The sequence below is a fragment of the Triplophysa rosa genome, linkage group LG21 (assembly GCF_024868665.1).
Source record: "Triplophysa rosa linkage group LG21, Trosa_1v2, whole genome shotgun sequence".
In the NCBI taxonomy this organism is placed as follows: domain Eukaryota; kingdom Metazoa; phylum Chordata; class Actinopteri; order Cypriniformes; family Nemacheilidae; genus Triplophysa; species Triplophysa rosa.
In genome coordinates this window covers 6,930,380-6,947,175 of record NC_079910.1, presented here as the reverse complement: position 1 = coordinate 6,947,175, position 16,796 = coordinate 6,930,380, and the positions used below count along the sequence as shown (strand labels likewise).

The following is a 16,796-nucleotide window of genomic DNA, read 5'->3' as shown; positions in this document are numbered from 1 at the left end:
CACTGTAGTACATCAAACACAGGTTGATATCAAATTTGGACCGGCGTTATGGGACAATCATTTATTTCAGGGCAATAAATTGGAGTGCTGAGCTAGCACAATGTTTCGGAAGACAGTGGAGTTATGGGTTGTACCTGAGTTTGTGCTGGACCAGCGCGCTGGTGACTGTTCTGCGGTGGGGCCGCAGCCTGCCGAACTCTCTGTAGCTGCGGTAGCATTGCTGGATCAGCACGGCCGCCCGCCGGCTCTGTTGAAACTTCTTCTGTTCGTGGTAGCTGCGGAACTTGCTCTGGATAAGGATGGCGGCCTGCGTCATCTTTTTATAAAGTGCATACTGACACACACACAGAAGACAGAAATGACTAAAAAGTAATTGATCCTTTGATATTCACACAATACAATACACGGTGATCATGAAGATGTTTATGATACTTCAATGGCTTTAATTGCATGAGATAAACAACCAGTACATTTCTGCCCACAAAGGACAGAATTTTATTTGTTATTTTCTCATGGGCTTTCCGAGGTGACAACCCACTATTTTCTCAGGAAAAAACAACGAAATTGACTCAAGATACTAATCCACACGATAAAGGAGGTCTTGACTGTTTTAGTAACTCATTTTTGACCAAAAATTAAGTTACTGACGTTTGCCTTTGCAGGGCAGAATGGTTGTATCAATGAAATTTTGATAAATTTACTTTAAACAATTAAACATACAGCTGTGAAAAACATTTGAGACCAGTTTTGCCATTTCTACATGCACTGTGGCATTTCCAGTCCAGTTAAATTTCAACAAAAACAAACCTCAGGAGTGACAAGGTCACCCGACAATGTTGAAAGACAAAGACAAAATGCTTGAAAAGTGCATGAAAGATAAAAAACACTTTTCAATCAAATAGTCATTTTTTAACTTTTCCTAAAATACAGGTACATCTCAAAAAAATTGAATATCGTGAAAAAGGTCAATATTTTTTGTATATTAATATAAATATTTCAATTTTGATGATTATGGCTTAATCATAATGAAAACCCAAAATTCAGCGTCTCATAAAATTAGAATATTACATAAGATCAATAAAAAAGGATATTTTAAACAGAAATGTCAGGCTTGTGAAAAGTATGTTCATTTCCATGCACTCAATATTTGGTTGGGCCTCCTTTTGCATGAATTACTGCATCAATGCGGCGTGGCATGGAGGAAACCAGCTTTTGGTATCTTTGGCAGTGTGGGCAGGTGCCAAGTCCTGCTGGAAAATGAAATCAGCATCTCCATAAAGCTTGTAAGCAGAAGGAAGCATGAAGTGCTCTAAAATTTCCTGGTAGATGGCTGCGTTGACTGTGGACTTCAGAAAACACAGTGGACTAAAGTCCTCTTTTCAGATGAAAGTAAATTTTGCATTTCATTTGGAAATCAAGGTCCCAGAGTCTGGAGGAAGAGAGGAGAGGCACAGAATCCATGTTGTCCATGTCCAGTGTGAAGTTTCCACAGTCAGTGATGATTTGGGCTGCCATGTCATCTGTTGGTGTTGGTCCACTGTGTTTTCTGAAGTCCACAGTCAACGCAGCCGTATACCAGGACATTTTAGAGCACTTCATGCTTCCTTCTGCTGACAAGCCTATGGAGATGCTGATTTCATTTTCCAGCAGGACTTGGCACCTGCCCACACTGCCAAAGGTACCAAAAGCTGGTTCAATGACCATGGTGGTACTGTGCTTGATTGGCCAGCAAACCCGCCTGACCTGAACCCTATTGTCAAGAGGAAGATGAGAGAAACCAGACCCAACAATGCAGATGACCTGAAGGCCGCTATCAAAGCAACCTGGGCTTCCATTACACCTGAGCAGTGCCACAGGCTGGTTGCCTCCATGCCACGCTACATTGATGCAGTAATTCATGCAAAAGGTGGCCCAACCGAGTATTGAGTGCATAGAAATGAACATACTTTTCAGAAGCCTGACATTTCTGTTTAAAATATCCTTTTTTATTGATCTTATGTAATATTCTAATTTTCTGAGACACTGAATTTTGGGTTTTCATTATATGTGAGCCATAATCATCAAAATTTCAAGAAATAAAGGCTTGAAATATTTCACTCTATGTGTAATGAATCTATATAATATATGGGTTTCACTTTCTGAAATGAGGGACAAAAAATTGACCTTTTTCACAATATTCAATTTTTTTTAGATGTACCTGTACACGTTAAAGCATTAGTATTGTGTTGTTTAAATATGAATATGAACTTCTTTTCTGTGCAGCATTTAAGATTAAACATTTTGTTATTTAGACCAGCATGTCCCATTTCAATTTTCTGCAAATAAATGCAAATAAAAACAAAATTTACATTTAATATTTCAGAAAAATGTCAGCAGTTCATAAAATGAAACAAAAATTATACTTTTACTTAAAATAGTAAGGTAAATAGTAAATACTTTTTTTGCATTGGTCTCTTAATTTTTTGCACGGCTGTGCGAACACGTCTTTTCCCAACCTTGACAAAAAAACTATAATTCATAAACAATGCATGGAATGCTTAAAGAAATAATTAGTTACCTTCAAGGCTATCCATGTTAGCTTGTAAGGGGACAAAAAAAAGCATGACTTTGCAGTTGCTACCCTGACCTTTATGCAAAGAAAATATAATTTTCTATAACTGTCAATATATTTAATCATTTAATATATATTTGAAAATATTTCAAATAATACATTGTTAATATATCACAATACTCAAATATATATAATAATAATACTACAAGGTATAATACAAGGCATTGCTGCTTTTCATATACTAAAAAACATAAGCACTTGGCTCCAATATGTGTGTTATTATTTAATATATTCCCATGCATTTTTGTTTCGTTACTTTACATTCAAACAACATCAATACTGCAGGTTTATAATCGACTATTAAACAAAGCACCACCAAAGGCTTGTAAAGTCAGTGTCAGAGCATCTTAAAGGATTACCTGCTTGTACTTCCTGTAACAGCGTTGAATGACAGCGGTGGCTACTTCCTGTTGCTCGCGCAGTGGGCGTCCCTGCAGGGGGACAAGAAGAGGAAAAGGATTGGTTTGAGGAACTGGCAGCCCGCACATTGACAACACCTGGGAGACACCACTAGGCTGTCCACAGAGAGAGGGAATAAAGAAAAGAGATAACTGGGCTCTGGGGAGAGCGATGCGATAGACCCAGTCGTCTCGATTGGGCCCATCTGACACTGTGAGAGCCGATGTGAGCTGTGAAATCTCTGTGGAAACTCATTACAGGCAGCTGCAGGAGGCAGCACATTGCATTGACAGGTGAAGAAAAAGCAGGGCAGTCGCTCTTTAAAAGCCAGGCCATGCGCTGGTTAAGCCACCTTACCCATGCGGAAGCTGTGGGGAACTGACTACTCTGTGTGTCTATGAGGAAAACCCAACCATAGCAGGAAACAGACAGGACGCCTGACGCTTTTACCCACAAATACCAACCTAGAGCTGATGCTTAAGTCCTGTTTCTATTTCCACATCACACATCAACTCTGCGGTACCCGAGCCCTGGCCTGTACCTTGTACTTGCGGAAAGCAGTCTGCACCAGCCGTGCGGCCTCGTAGAGTTCCCTCTGCTCTGGGTCGGACAGGGTGAGCTGGGCCAGCTCTCTCTCCACCTTGCTGTTGGAAGCTCGGAGAAACTCACTCCACTCGGCCGGAGCGGGCAAAGTGGGCTTCTCAAACTGGCCCTCGCTCATGGGCGAGTTCCCCGGGCTCAGGCTAGGGTTGGAGGATGGGGTCAGGGGTTCGCTGTATATGGGGCTGAGAGAGAAAAAGAAACACAGAATTAGCTGGGATGAATGGAGATGTAATGTAAAACATGTTCTTCAAAATTTTTTAATTGAATGTGTGTGTACGCCAAGGCAAGTTCAGCTCATTGTGGCATCAATCAGAGGAAGCACCATGACTTATTAAAATTTGAGAAGCTCTGCTCAAATCGATTTCTTTCATCTCACTCATCACGCCACACTTGTTATTTCCGAAGTTTTAGCTGACTGCCTGCTAACCTCAAGTGGATGATGCTGGGCAGGTGTTCCACGTCTCCCAGGTAACTGGCCAGCCAGCTCATGGTGTTGGTGAGCCCACTGTTGTCCAGAGGAACGGACTTCACCGCTGGGAAATGTTCCCGTTTGATACACTCTGGAGTGGCATCGATGATGTGCTCTGCCAGACTCATCATGTTTGCCTGTCAGGTGCAAAACGCAGAAAAACAAACGCTTCTTAGTTACACTTTCAAGTGGACGCATTAGCTAACACGGCAGATTGATCTAACCTTGGCACTGCGGATATGTTTACTTTGAAGGAACGCATTGCTACAGTACAAGCTCCTGTATCCCCAGAGTGTCAAGATAAATAAGGCTTGACTAACTCTTGGCGATCAGGGTGAATCGATGTCAGGTGTATATTATGTGGTGACGGAGGTCTGAGCAGAGTGTGGGGCCACAACTGCCGCTCTCTCTAATGCTAATTTATGTACTCAACATCTCTCTTTTGTTATTAACCCAAGTGTCATGTAATGTGAGTGTGTGCTGATCTCACCTGAAGGTCCTCCATGTGTGAGAGGCAGTCCTGATTCTCCAGATCCTCCTTATAGGAGAGCATCTCCGTGTCCACCATTCCCAGCATGCCGAGGGACTCTCCACACTGTCGCAGTCGGTTGGCCAGCTTCTCTTTCCCGATGCCGCCACTGCTGCCCTTCCTCAGCGCCTCTCTAATGGCCCTAGGAAAGTGCCCTCCACGGAAAGAGCCCATCTTTGCTTGCGGGACGCCCCCTGCCCCCAGACCCTCTCCAGAGGGGCTCTTGTCAGGACTAGAGGGATGAGTCTTGGGGCTGGTGGACAGTTTATGTGTCTGCTGTTCCACGCTCAAAGGAGCCATCACAGGTTTATCCAGCTGTGCTTGGACGATCTCGGGGTTGGGCTTGTGTTTTTTGGCGAGGGGAAAATCTCGCTGGCACTCGTTGCTGTAGTAGCTGGAGGGCTCTGATCTCGGCCTTCTCAAATCTGTGGAGAAAGAGGAAATGAATGTGAGGTAAACTCCAAGGAGAGGGCTCGGATTATTATATTTCCATTGCATTTGCTTCCTCTCTGAGGTGCTGTTAGTGGTAATCTAAAAAATTGTGCGACGGAATTAGATTTGCAGTCCTGCTCCCTGAAGCGCATGCACTAAGCTGTTGCATTACGCGAAGGGGTTGTGCTCTTATCATTGTCAATAATGGGTCTTGAGTGCATTTGTTCTTATTTACATTTCAGAGGTTTGATTTAGAGCCCTGGTATTCAATTAAAGTTTAAAGAGGTCCAGTTTCTAAATTTCCTTCCCAGCAGTGGACCGAGCCATCTTGCACCATTTCAAGAGGCAATATCTGTGTGTTCCAATGTTTGAAGTACTTTGTAAAAGTAAGATTTGGCTGTCACAATGTCAGATTTTCTACTTCACGGTTATCGTGACCAAATGAATGATATTATCATGGTATCTATAAAAAAATGTGGGGCATGCTGCTCTACCGGTTGAGATACACAAACACCATAGCAATGCACAGCAATGACAAAAATACAAACATTAGAAAGTCTATCGGGAGTAGACTGAGGATCTCACCAGGATTCTGGTTGGTACAAGAGCTTGCAGTGGTGGTGTTGGCTGTGCCAGAGTTTTGCCCACTGGGTGCCACCAAACTGTTGCTGGCCCAGCTGACCATCCAGCTGTTGGAGGCGGTGATGTCACTATTTGGAGAGAAAGACATGCTGGAGGTGGGGGGCATGGAGGACGGGGTCTGCTGTTGCTGCTCCTCTCTCTGGAGCTGCTCCAGACATTCAGCTAGTTTGGTGTGACCGCGGGAGCGGGCGATAGAGAGGGGCAGGCGGCCCAGGGAATCTGGGATGGCCAGTGCTCTCCGGTCCCATTTAAACAAAACTACTGCTGCCTCCAGGTGACCCAAAGCACATGCCCACATCTGTGAGAAAAAGAGAAAAACAAGTTGTTCTTTCCCAAGCAGTTCCTTCCATTCCTAGGGTCAGACAGTAGTCTTAAAATAATGCACTTATTTAATCACATACCAGTGGAGTACAAGAGAAATGATCGACATTGAGAGGGTCCACCTCCAGCTCCAGATCGATACTGTCAGCATGTTTAGTGCTAGACGAAAAATCAAGCACCATTCATTATTACAAATGTCAAACATCACAACAAACAAACATGGTGACAAACCCAAGTGCTCTGATCTCTGACTTACCGCCACTTAATGAGAGTCTGGATGAGGGTTGCGTAGCCCTGGCCTGCAGCAAGGTGCAACAGGGTCATGCCCCTGAAGGTCTTGGAGTGAATCAGATGTTTGGATTTGACCCAGCAGGCTCGGTTCATCATCTTCTCACAAACAACCACCACACGACTCTCAAAGGAGCTCCCCGCCTGACCCGAGACACACTGCTGAAAAATAATTAGGTTTAATGTCCTCACAAGCTCGCAATTTAACAGTCCTTTAAAACGGAGTTCATAAAAGGTGCTTTCGTTCCAAAATGATGTATTGTGTTTGTTTTGGAGCAGACAGTTAAGAATACCTGAGACTGATTATTAGCGCCTCCATTTCCTCCTCCTCCTCCTTGTGTTCCTCCACTGCCCTGCTGCTGCTGACCGGCCATCTCAGCCATCCTGCGCTCCATCTGCTCCAGACGCTCCAGGATGGACATTCTGAACTGGTTATCTGCAGAGGAACCCAGGTAGCACAACAACCTCAGTACAAGATCAACCACATTTGGTTGTAAAATTTGTTCCAACTTTAGTTTATCCAGTTCATCGAATGATTGTACATGTTACAAGTTTTCATATGTTGCATATTATGTAATGCATTAGCAAACATGAACTAACACTGAGCAACATTCTAAATCTATTAGTTCTTGTTAAATTTAGTTAACACAGTTATGTTTCGATTTTAAATATGTATTAGTAAATGTAAAATAAGATGTACTAAGATGCTGAGATCTTGGTTATTGTGGGTTCATGTTAACTAATGTCAGCCAAAGGATTGTTATTGTAAAGTGTTACAGATTGTACAATTCACACTTTGACAACATCATGTGAAAGTTGACAACAACACTGTGGCGCTATAACTCAATGAGATCTGAAATAAGTTATTTTGGTTTTTCTGTTTGGCCTGCATCCCCGAGCAAGACTCTATTGAATGTTTAATTAAACGAACTCATTACCCTTTATGCTATCCGATCAATTCACAGTGTCTGATGTTATCAATCACCATTTCTGCAATGGCAGTCATTATTATAAATGAATTCAACCAACAATATGGGACATCAACACATTTAGCTTCAAAAACACAACTTGGAACATACAGAGCGCATAAAAATATCACCAGGTAACACATCCAGTGTAAACTGACATGCTAGTAAAAAGCCACACGTCACATGTTCAGCCTGTAAAACATGACTATTGCTGTTTTTAACGCGACAGTTCACCCAAAAATAAACATTCTGTCATCATTTACTCACCCTCACATTCCAAATCTGAATATATTTCTTTGTACTGATGAACACAGAGAAAGATATTTGGAAGAATGCTTGTAACCGAACCGTTCTTGGCCACCATTGACTACAAAAGTTGGAACAATTACAATGGTAGTCAAAAGTGGCCCAGAACTGTTTGCTTTCCTACATTCTTCAAAATATCTTCTTTTGTGTTCAACAGAACAAAGAAATTTATAAAGCAATTTTTCCTACTATGGTAGTCTATGGTGGCCAAGAACTGTTTGTTTACAAGCGTTCTTCCATATATCTTTCTCTGTGTTCAGCAGAACACAGTTGGAACAACCTGAGGGTGAGTAAATAAAGACAGAATTTTAATTCTTAGGCGAACTGTTCCTTTAAGTTCTCCCAGAGTCCAAGATGTATGTTGGTCAATGATAGATCAGTACATGCATCATAACTGCTGTTGCATGCGGATTACATGACTTGGCTTTTTTTTACCCAGTGCTAGCTGACAAATACAATCATTACAGACATCTGCAGTAATTTAACAGATGTGTCCTTAAAACAAATGCCACCCGAATACAGATTTTTTACAGTCCAGGTAGAGTACAGAGAGTCAGAGTGCTTGAAAAAGTAAACAAGCTGCACAAGCTCATGTCTAAAGCACAAACGTTGCAAAGGTGCTGGGAGTGCAAGAACTAGCACAGGCTAACTACAGCAGCAGCGCTAAGAACTGCACGTGCCCTCATGGAAGAGACAGTTTCTGTGGCAACCTGCTGTTGAGCGGTAACCAAGCGACAGGGGCATGCTGGTTTGTGGCTTGCTCCTGTGACAGTTTACTGATGAACCAGATGCAAAGCACAAGGGGAGATGACAAAAGTGATGGCAGGTAAAAACACAATGATGCAGCAAGTAGAATTTGTATTCTTTGAACTCATTGAACGGCTTGGGTGCCTCGTGGAAAAGTCTGAAGCGATGTTATGAGGTACATTAGTGTTATTATTTGATAACTAAGGACACACCAATGGTATTCAGCAATACAGGATGTGGGTCTGTATGCTTGTTTGAAGTACTTGTGTCTTTCAAAGTTCTCAGTTCCAAAATCATTTTTAGACACCATTTTTTCCAAGACCAAATAATCTGGTTTATACTATCCACATTCATTTTACAGTATGCCTTCTCTATATATCAACAATTGGCTCATTTTTATTTCATCGGAGAAATTTGAAGGCAAAACACAAAAATGATGCCTAAACGAAACATATACTTACTTAAGACCTCACTTAAGTTGAGTCGTAAGCCCTAAGGAAATACATTTTCTTGAGAGGGGAGAGGGTGAGTTTCTTTGTACAGTGGGCTTCAGTGTGCTCGTAAAATGTCATACAGTTACCATGTCAGCAAATAAAAAGACAGAGATACTTTGGAGAGATAAAGAGAATGAAAGTAAGTCCCGGTATAGATGTGTGTGGCAGCAGCAGTTAGCAGCAGTGTTGACATGTCTTTGTTCAGACACAGTGCTGCAGTCTGCTGCAGTGCAGATGATGTCATCTCCACCTGCTGCTGCGAGCGCACTCAAAATGCCACACACATACACTGCAGAGGGAGGGAGGGAGGGGTTTGGGGGAAGGGCCACATGCAGAGGGCGGAGATAGGGAAGTGTCCACCAATAAGAGCTGAAGCAACACTCTTTTATTTCTTCTATTTATTTTACTATAATTGTGACAGCCAATAGTGACTGAGAGCTGATATTCAGAGCTCATAATATGAGCAGGGCTTCCGAAATGTTTTGGATGTTATTTTCACCTAGTTCAGAAATAAGACACGAGAGGCTTGTTTTTAAATATCCAGGTTTGTTTTTAACGCACAGTTGTGTAAAATATAACGGACAAAACCAACCATTACATTACATACATACATTTATTCATTTGGCAGACGCTTTTATCCAAAGCGACTTTCAAGTAGGAGAACATACAACATGCTAAACAGTACCAATAGTTTACAAGGCCATGTTTCTAGGAGGATTAAAGCTGAAGTAAGCAAGGGAGAGAATGAACAACATGATTTTTTTAATTAGACATACAAAATAGACAGTTATTGGTTAGTCAGATAAATGCGGAACAAGTAACCATTGGTTGGTTATGCTGGGTTGCTGTTACCCAACCATGCGTTGAAAAAATCAAGCATACATGTAGGTTCATTTATAACCCAACAGTTGGTTTTTATCCATATTTTACCCAACCATGCTATACTGTGAATATTGTCATGGCAGAAAGGCTTTGTATAAAACAGTTTTTATAAAACGGTTAACCACAAAGTAAAATATATTCAAGTAAAATATTTAAATGCCATCCTTCTTTTCTCCACCTTTCTCCCACATTTATGAATGGTCATTCATGGCCCACCTGTCAACAGAGAGAGGTCCCTGATGCTCTACACATTTTAATTCTTAAACGCGATCGTGACCCCGCTTGGGAAAACCTAGCAAAAATATATATATACAGTATATACATAATGTAAAAACAATTCTGCTAAAATATTAACTTGAAAAAATGCAACAAAAAAGCAATAAATCCTCACAGTCTGTCTATGCCTATGCAGATTTCACTTTCACCAGCCCTCTTGATAGTTTACACAAAATAAAACCCCTGTCATTATTAACTTACCCAAATGCTGTTACTCTACCATGAAAGTAGAATTTTACTGGTAATTAATTTATATTGACTTGAGCTTGAAGATTCAACATCTCATTTGCATAACAATCATGTTGGACAACAAACATGCTTAGAATGACATGGAGGTATGACAGAATTTCCTTTTGGGTGAACTATTTTAGATACTGTTGTTTTGATACTGTTTTTTGTATTTTTTTTCCAGATATTGCATTCTTGTCAAGCTGACAACACTAGCAAACACTGCCTTTACCTCCTGTTTAAATGCCACTCTCAACATCTGCCACAATTTTTTTTTAGAGGGACTCAACACAGCCATAACCTTCTCTCTTCCCTTTTCTTCACTGCCCTCAGAATGACGCACGGCCCTGCCTCACATTCACGGACGTCAGACATACGGTGTGAGCCGATAGATCTTGGGGACTAATGGCTGAGAGAGAGAGAGAGAGAGAGAGAGAGAGAGAGCTGACAGACATCTCCAAGAGAGGAGAACTTCATTAAGGGTCTATTCACTATTTATTCCTGAGGGAGACTTGATGAATCAGGAGGAGCTGAACTCTGAGAGCGTGTATGTTTATTTTAAGCTCAGGAACTGCTTCCATACTGCATGTTTGATGACTGTGTCTCTTCTCCAACACAAACACACAAACATAAGCACAGCATGCACACCTGGAATTATCAAGGCAATATTAATGCTCTGTCTTCTCCAAAAATAGGTTACTGGAGTCACGGTCTACCTCGCGCCTTCTCTTCTCATAATGCTGAGTGTTTAGTTACTGTATGGTTGCTCACAGGCCAAACACCTGGCCTGAACTTATTCGTTCTGTCATTGCAATAAACCACAGCAATAATGTACTGCTTTAATATCTGATTATATGCAAGAGAATACAGTATATGCTTTATGTGGGCGAACCTGTTGTATCGAAACCATCTCTCAGTGTGATTGCCCAGAGGATTTTAGGCATTTACAGTGTCTATTTAGGTGAGATTTTTACATAAAGCTATGCAGAAAGCACAGTATACACTGAATACTGATTACATTTTGCTAAAGTAATATGTGATACAGGAACTGTTATGTAATGCAAACATTGCAAACAGTGATGTGCTTACAAAGAGTTGCATTTTGAGCCCAAGTTTGTAAATTAATCAAAAACTTTTTAAATAATCTGATTAAATAACGAAAACTTCTCAACTTATATTGAAAAAAATTGATGATATTACTCAGGTCAAGCAGTTTGCAGTGCATTGTGGGATATAGCAATTTTTGGCAAATGTAGTAGATCCTCAGTGCACATCCAAACAGAAACTGCATACTGTCTGTTACTGCTAACAGTATAGAAAGTAGTGAGATAGCATGCATTAGTTAATGACAAGAAAACCAAAAAGACAATACTGAAAGTAGCTAACAAGGAAAACCATTCTGCTCTGCTGATCCATACCACAGACTCTAATTCAGCCATCACTCAACCACATGGATTGCCATCAGGTGGTGGATAATACCCCCGATTTCCAAAATTATGGTATACTGGAGAACCCCTTCCTGAGTTAGGCTCCGCTGGTTGACACAGGCTGATATTTAGAGGAGAAGAGGGGAGTGCTGCTGGCATAAGCTCTTCCAGCTGAGCCCACCATCTGCATTCAGCCTCACATCTCTTATACAGTAAAGTGGCAACAAAAACAAGCAGGAGTCCAGGACTGACCCAACTTCCCCCAGAGGGACACATGGAGACACTAACTAATCACTGCACTAGAGACAATTGAACTAGAGTCAAATTTACAGTCAGTATAAAGGGTATGCATGTGACGTCACTTCCCCACGTGAACACGCCAAATCACGCTCCCTTGAGTGGCAAAACACTAAGCAAAATAACAACATCAGGAAACGCAATTCCACGCAACATATCAGTGTCCAAGGACACCTGCTTCCTTTATAAGTCGTAAGGATCACTGTCAAGTCCAACTGCTTTTAATTTCAGCAAATAATTGCGTGTTTTAGTCCAGGTTTCTTTGTTTCTCCAATTGAAAGCAGCCATCTTGAATGAATGAATGAGGCATTTTATATAGCGCTTTTTTGTGTATTGCTGTACACCCAAAGCGCTATACAGTCATATGAGGGGGATGCTCCACCACCAGTGTGCAGCATCCACTTGGATGATGCGACGGCAGCCACAGTGCTCACCACACATCAGCTATAGGTGGAGAGAGATATAGAGTCAATTTAGAGGGTGGGGATTATTAGGAGGCCATGATTGACAAGGGCCAGTGGAGGGAATCTGGCCAGGACACCAGAGTTACACCCCTACTCTTTACGAGAAGTGCCATGGGATCTTTAATGACCATGGGGAGTTAGGACCTCGGTTTAACGTCTCATCCTCATCGTCTCATTGCAGTATAGTGTCCCCATCACTATACTGGGGCATTAGGACCCATACAGACCACAGGGTGAGCACCCCCTGCTGGTCTCACTAACACCTCTTCCAGCTGCAACCTAGCTTTCCCAGGAGGTCTCCAATCCAGGGACTGACCAGGCTCAGCCCTGCTTAGCTTCAGTGGGCAACCCGTCTTGGGCTACAGGGTGATATATCTTGCTGCGTGTTTTACCACTCAAGTGAACGTGTCCTGGCACTCAAGGGGGCTTGTCTCGGCATGTTCACGTGGGAAAGTAACGTCAATGCATACCCTCTATTAGAAAGCATGTATGCTTAGAGGGATAATTAAAGTGAAAATTCCTCACTCTCATATTGTTCCACAACCCAATGCTTTTACACAACTTTCTCTCTCTCTTTCATACAGTACAATAAAAACAGGACTGTGTCTAAAAAGGGCGAAGAAACACCACAAAAACATCATGAAAGTCATCCATATTCCATATCACACCATATGGTCAGGTGTGAGAAAAGGACTGAATTAAATGAATTTTGTTGATGAAGTTAATTACTTAAAATACTGCTTTCAAATCTTTGATTTGTGATCTTCACAATTGACTTTCATATGAATACATCCTTTTTCTGTGCCATAAAAGAAAAGTCATTTTTCGAAAGTTACGAACGTTGAATAAATCATGACAGGGTTTGAAATTTGCTTTAAAAAATGCTATGTACAGTAAGTGTTGTAGCGTTATGTTAGCAATTGTCTTCTTGCCAAATGCTTTCTTACCAAAATGACCCAAAACAGCACAAAACACAGTGCTGAGGTTTAAGAGTTTATTACATTCAATTGGTAAAAGATAAGGGCAGAGCTACATAATTCCAAAGACTGAAATAACTAAACCATACATTCTTTAAAGCAGAAATGAGCAAAACAAATTTGATAAGATCACCCTTAAGTACTTTATATGAACATCCTGCCTGACATCATCTTTTGTGGACAGTGGAAGAAAGCAAATCATGCAAGTATGAAAATACATGAAGACAACTAAATGTGTGACAAAATAGTTACCTATCGGAGACCCCAAATGCTGAATATCGAACATCAAATAAACACAGCTGCAAGCAGCACTATTACCCACCACCAGGGCGTCCTGGCCCCAGAATTGGAAAACAAGTCCCTTTCAGTCTAGACTTCCAAAGCTCAGTGAGTGACTGCCATCACTGCGGAGAAAGCTACACTATCACTGCATGAACACACACAAACATATCCCCTCTTTATATCCCCAGGTGTTACAGCAAGAATAGAGTCTTTAAAACGGAGCTTTGACTCAATTTAGCAGGATCTGACTCTTTGGTCATCTGACCTGCTGTTTAAGAAAGCTCAGCCCATCCAGGAAGCGTTTATTCATGAAGGCAATACACTGCAGTCAAGGTTATTATTAGTGATTGAGTGGGTTAGCATGTGCCTGAATGAGGAATGGAGGTTAAGAAGCTTTTTCAATTTCTCATTGACATTTTGGAGACAAGCTTTACATGCCATGTTTGCCTAAACTCAGGAAACTAAGGAGACACTGTTTTGACAACAGGCTATTACGGACATAAAAGAAGGGAAGCGTTCTGTAAAAGTTTTCTTGAGACAACGTAAATGAGTAAAAGAGAATAAGATAAAAATTCAAGCCATATCAAAACTGGGTTGGAATTATATTCTAATGGAGTGCTCTCAATCAAACAGGAAGATTAAAGTTAATGCAAGCCACATAAAGTTTGTCTGTAGCAAAGAGATAAAAATTCAAATAAGCCTTAAATAATCAGAAAAGTAAATAAAACAACATGTGTACCATTCTCTGTTTAATAGCCTATGTGTAGAACAAAAGGTTGCTGAATATGATCAACCTTTACTGCCATCTGCTTCTGGGTGAATGGATCCCTCCAATTTAGTATCCTGACAAACAGGCCAAATATCAAATTAAATCAGGGCTGGCCCGGCCCCCTCCATGAGCTAAATGCTTTACCCATCCTCCAAGACATGCCCTGGTTTAATCTCCTGCTTTAAGTGCCATCGTTTGACACGATTTATCCATGCACAAGCAAAATTCTTTATAGGGCTTGGCAATAGTGCCAGACGAATACAATATAAATGCTACGAACAGTCATGCTATTCTCTGAATAGACACAACAAGCCCCTTTTTTCAAAACAAGGCCACAAAAGGTTCACAAAAGACAGTTACTAATGATTTTACGGTTCATGTGAGTCAGCTACATTTTGCTCAGCCTTCCCTGTCATCATTTAGACAAAGCGTACAAAACAAGCAGGCAACAATGCTAACTACGGTGTACAATGTCAAATATTTTTTCAGTGAGAAAACAGCGCAAATGCTTTCATCAGCAGTTTGTTTTAGTCCTCCTTGTCTCTAGAAGCAATATCATCTGTCATTTCCTAATACACATTATTACCTTTAGTTCCAGTTACTTAAAGAGCTTGTCATTCTTTTTAAAAAGGCACAAGTCTTTCCTTAACCACAGGCGTTAACAAATCCAATTTTCAATCAATTTCAGCGTGCCTCTAACAATCTAAGAGGCACTGCACCAATCTGCCTAACTGCTGTCTGATTTAACACTAATTAACGATGAAGCCCTTGAGACACACTGAGTTGGATAGGAGGCACTAAAGTATCCTGCACTTTTCTGGGGTGTTACAAATAAGATCATCTCTATTTTCACTGCTGGATGTTTTTAAAAAGGATCAACATTGCTATTAATTGCTATTAACACTCTAAACAGTGAACCTATTAAAAAAGTTAAATAATTACTTTTTATTTGTTACATTCTTAGTCACACTGTAAAAAAAAATCCCGTGAAAAAACAGATAAAGTACTGGCAGAAAATTACCAGTACATTTTCCTTTATTTTACGGACATTTCCATTAATGCTAAAATGCAAATGAATGCAGTGCAAACTGTAAAATACAGGTAAAACAACTGTAAAAATGAACACGGAAAATTCCTTCATATTAATACAGTATATTGTGCCCTATTTTTACGGCTTTTTTTTAGAGTGCAGTTTTTAAAATCAGAAACCCAAAAACTGTGCTCATGAAGTCAAACACAAAGTTCAAAAGGCAATTAATTATTATGAAAATCCACATTTCATGAACTAAGATCTCAGATCTCACAAACCAAACTCAGTCAAGAAAAGTCAACAAGCTCGCAAGTAATAATGGGTACGGATGCAACCTGTGGTTATATGCCACAAAAACACTGTTGACAGACAATAAATGACCCGTTTCCATACAAGCAGGGTCAGTTTCATAACCATTGCTATCTATTGTATGAAATAACGTGACCAGAGGTTGAGTCAAGCTCAGGTTAACTGCTCTTACATTTCCTTCGTTACTCTAAATAAAGGTCGATCCAACTCCAGTTTCCATTCAATTAAGAACATTAAGTGAGCTCATGGTAAACTGAAAACATCCTCTGGTTAAATACAATGTAACTTGTGTGCAAATATCGTTCCAAGATTTACAAAAAATAATGATCAGGATGATACATTCATACACCACCATATAAATGAACTGACAACTATGGAAAAATGTATATTTACAAACACTGTGAATTTTGTGATTTGCAACAACTAACACCATCAGATTACATAAATAAAACCATACGGAGCTAGGCAGGGACTAGAGAATAAATCAAATACAGAGAGTTATTGAGATTTTATTTTGCCAGGTGTATTAACCTGAGGATTTACCCGACCGTCTCAACTCAGACTATAACTGTAACTATCAACAGGTTGTTGAGCATGGACATTTTGAAAGAAGCTTAAACGCGTATGATAACAATTGGTAATCTTAACTTTCACCAACACAATTCATAACCAGGCGCAATATAAAGGTTCCTTGTCAAACGGGTGTCGTGTATTTTAATGTTTAGCGATCTCACTTTTGCTCTACGGAGCGTCGCTGTCCTCAGTGCTGAAAAGAACATCGCAGAACACTGCTGTCGTAACACACACACACTCTCCAGTCACGACGAAAGCAAACAAACCCACTAAAATTACAAGACTGCTTCAGAATCGTGTATCTTATCCACTTTCCCCCCGTGTGACAGCTGCTTGATTGGCAAACATGCGAATCTTTGTCATATTTCACAAAAGTTGTACTTTGACTAAAAACGCGAACATTCACGAGAACAAATTTCACATCGGTTCAAAATGTAAATTATTTTAATTCAGTTTATTTTAGTGAATATATA

General features: G+C 40.7%; 1 protein-coding gene across 8 annotated transcripts in view; it reads right to left on the bottom strand.

The window, feature by feature from the left end:
* camta1a (calmodulin binding transcription activator 1a) overlaps nt 1–16,796 on the bottom strand; it is a 333,393-nt gene that overhangs the window by 6,003 nt on the left and 310,594 nt on the right. For 6 of the 8 annotated variants that reach the window (XM_057363017.1, XM_057363018.1, XM_057363020.1 and 3 more), the window contains 10 exons: nt 6,588–6,730; nt 6,263–6,456; nt 6,087–6,165; nt 5,629–5,983; nt 4,573–5,036; nt 4,041–4,219; nt 3,552–3,795; nt 2,971–3,042; nt 2,558–2,578; nt 135–334 (listed from right to left, as the gene is read on the bottom strand). In XM_057363017.1, the coding sequence (XP_057219000.1) occupies nt 135–334; nt 2,558–2,578; nt 2,971–3,042; nt 3,552–3,795; nt 4,041–4,219; nt 4,573–5,036; nt 5,629–5,983; nt 6,087–6,165; nt 6,263–6,456; nt 6,588–6,730 (1,951 nt within the window). The remainder of the gene's footprint in view (nt 1–134; nt 335–2,557; nt 2,579–2,970; nt 3,043–3,551; nt 3,796–4,040; nt 4,220–4,572; nt 5,037–5,628; nt 5,984–6,086; nt 6,166–6,262; nt 6,457–6,587; nt 6,731–16,796) is intronic. The other 2 variants (XM_057363019.1, XM_057363025.1) reach the window with 1 other exon arrangement.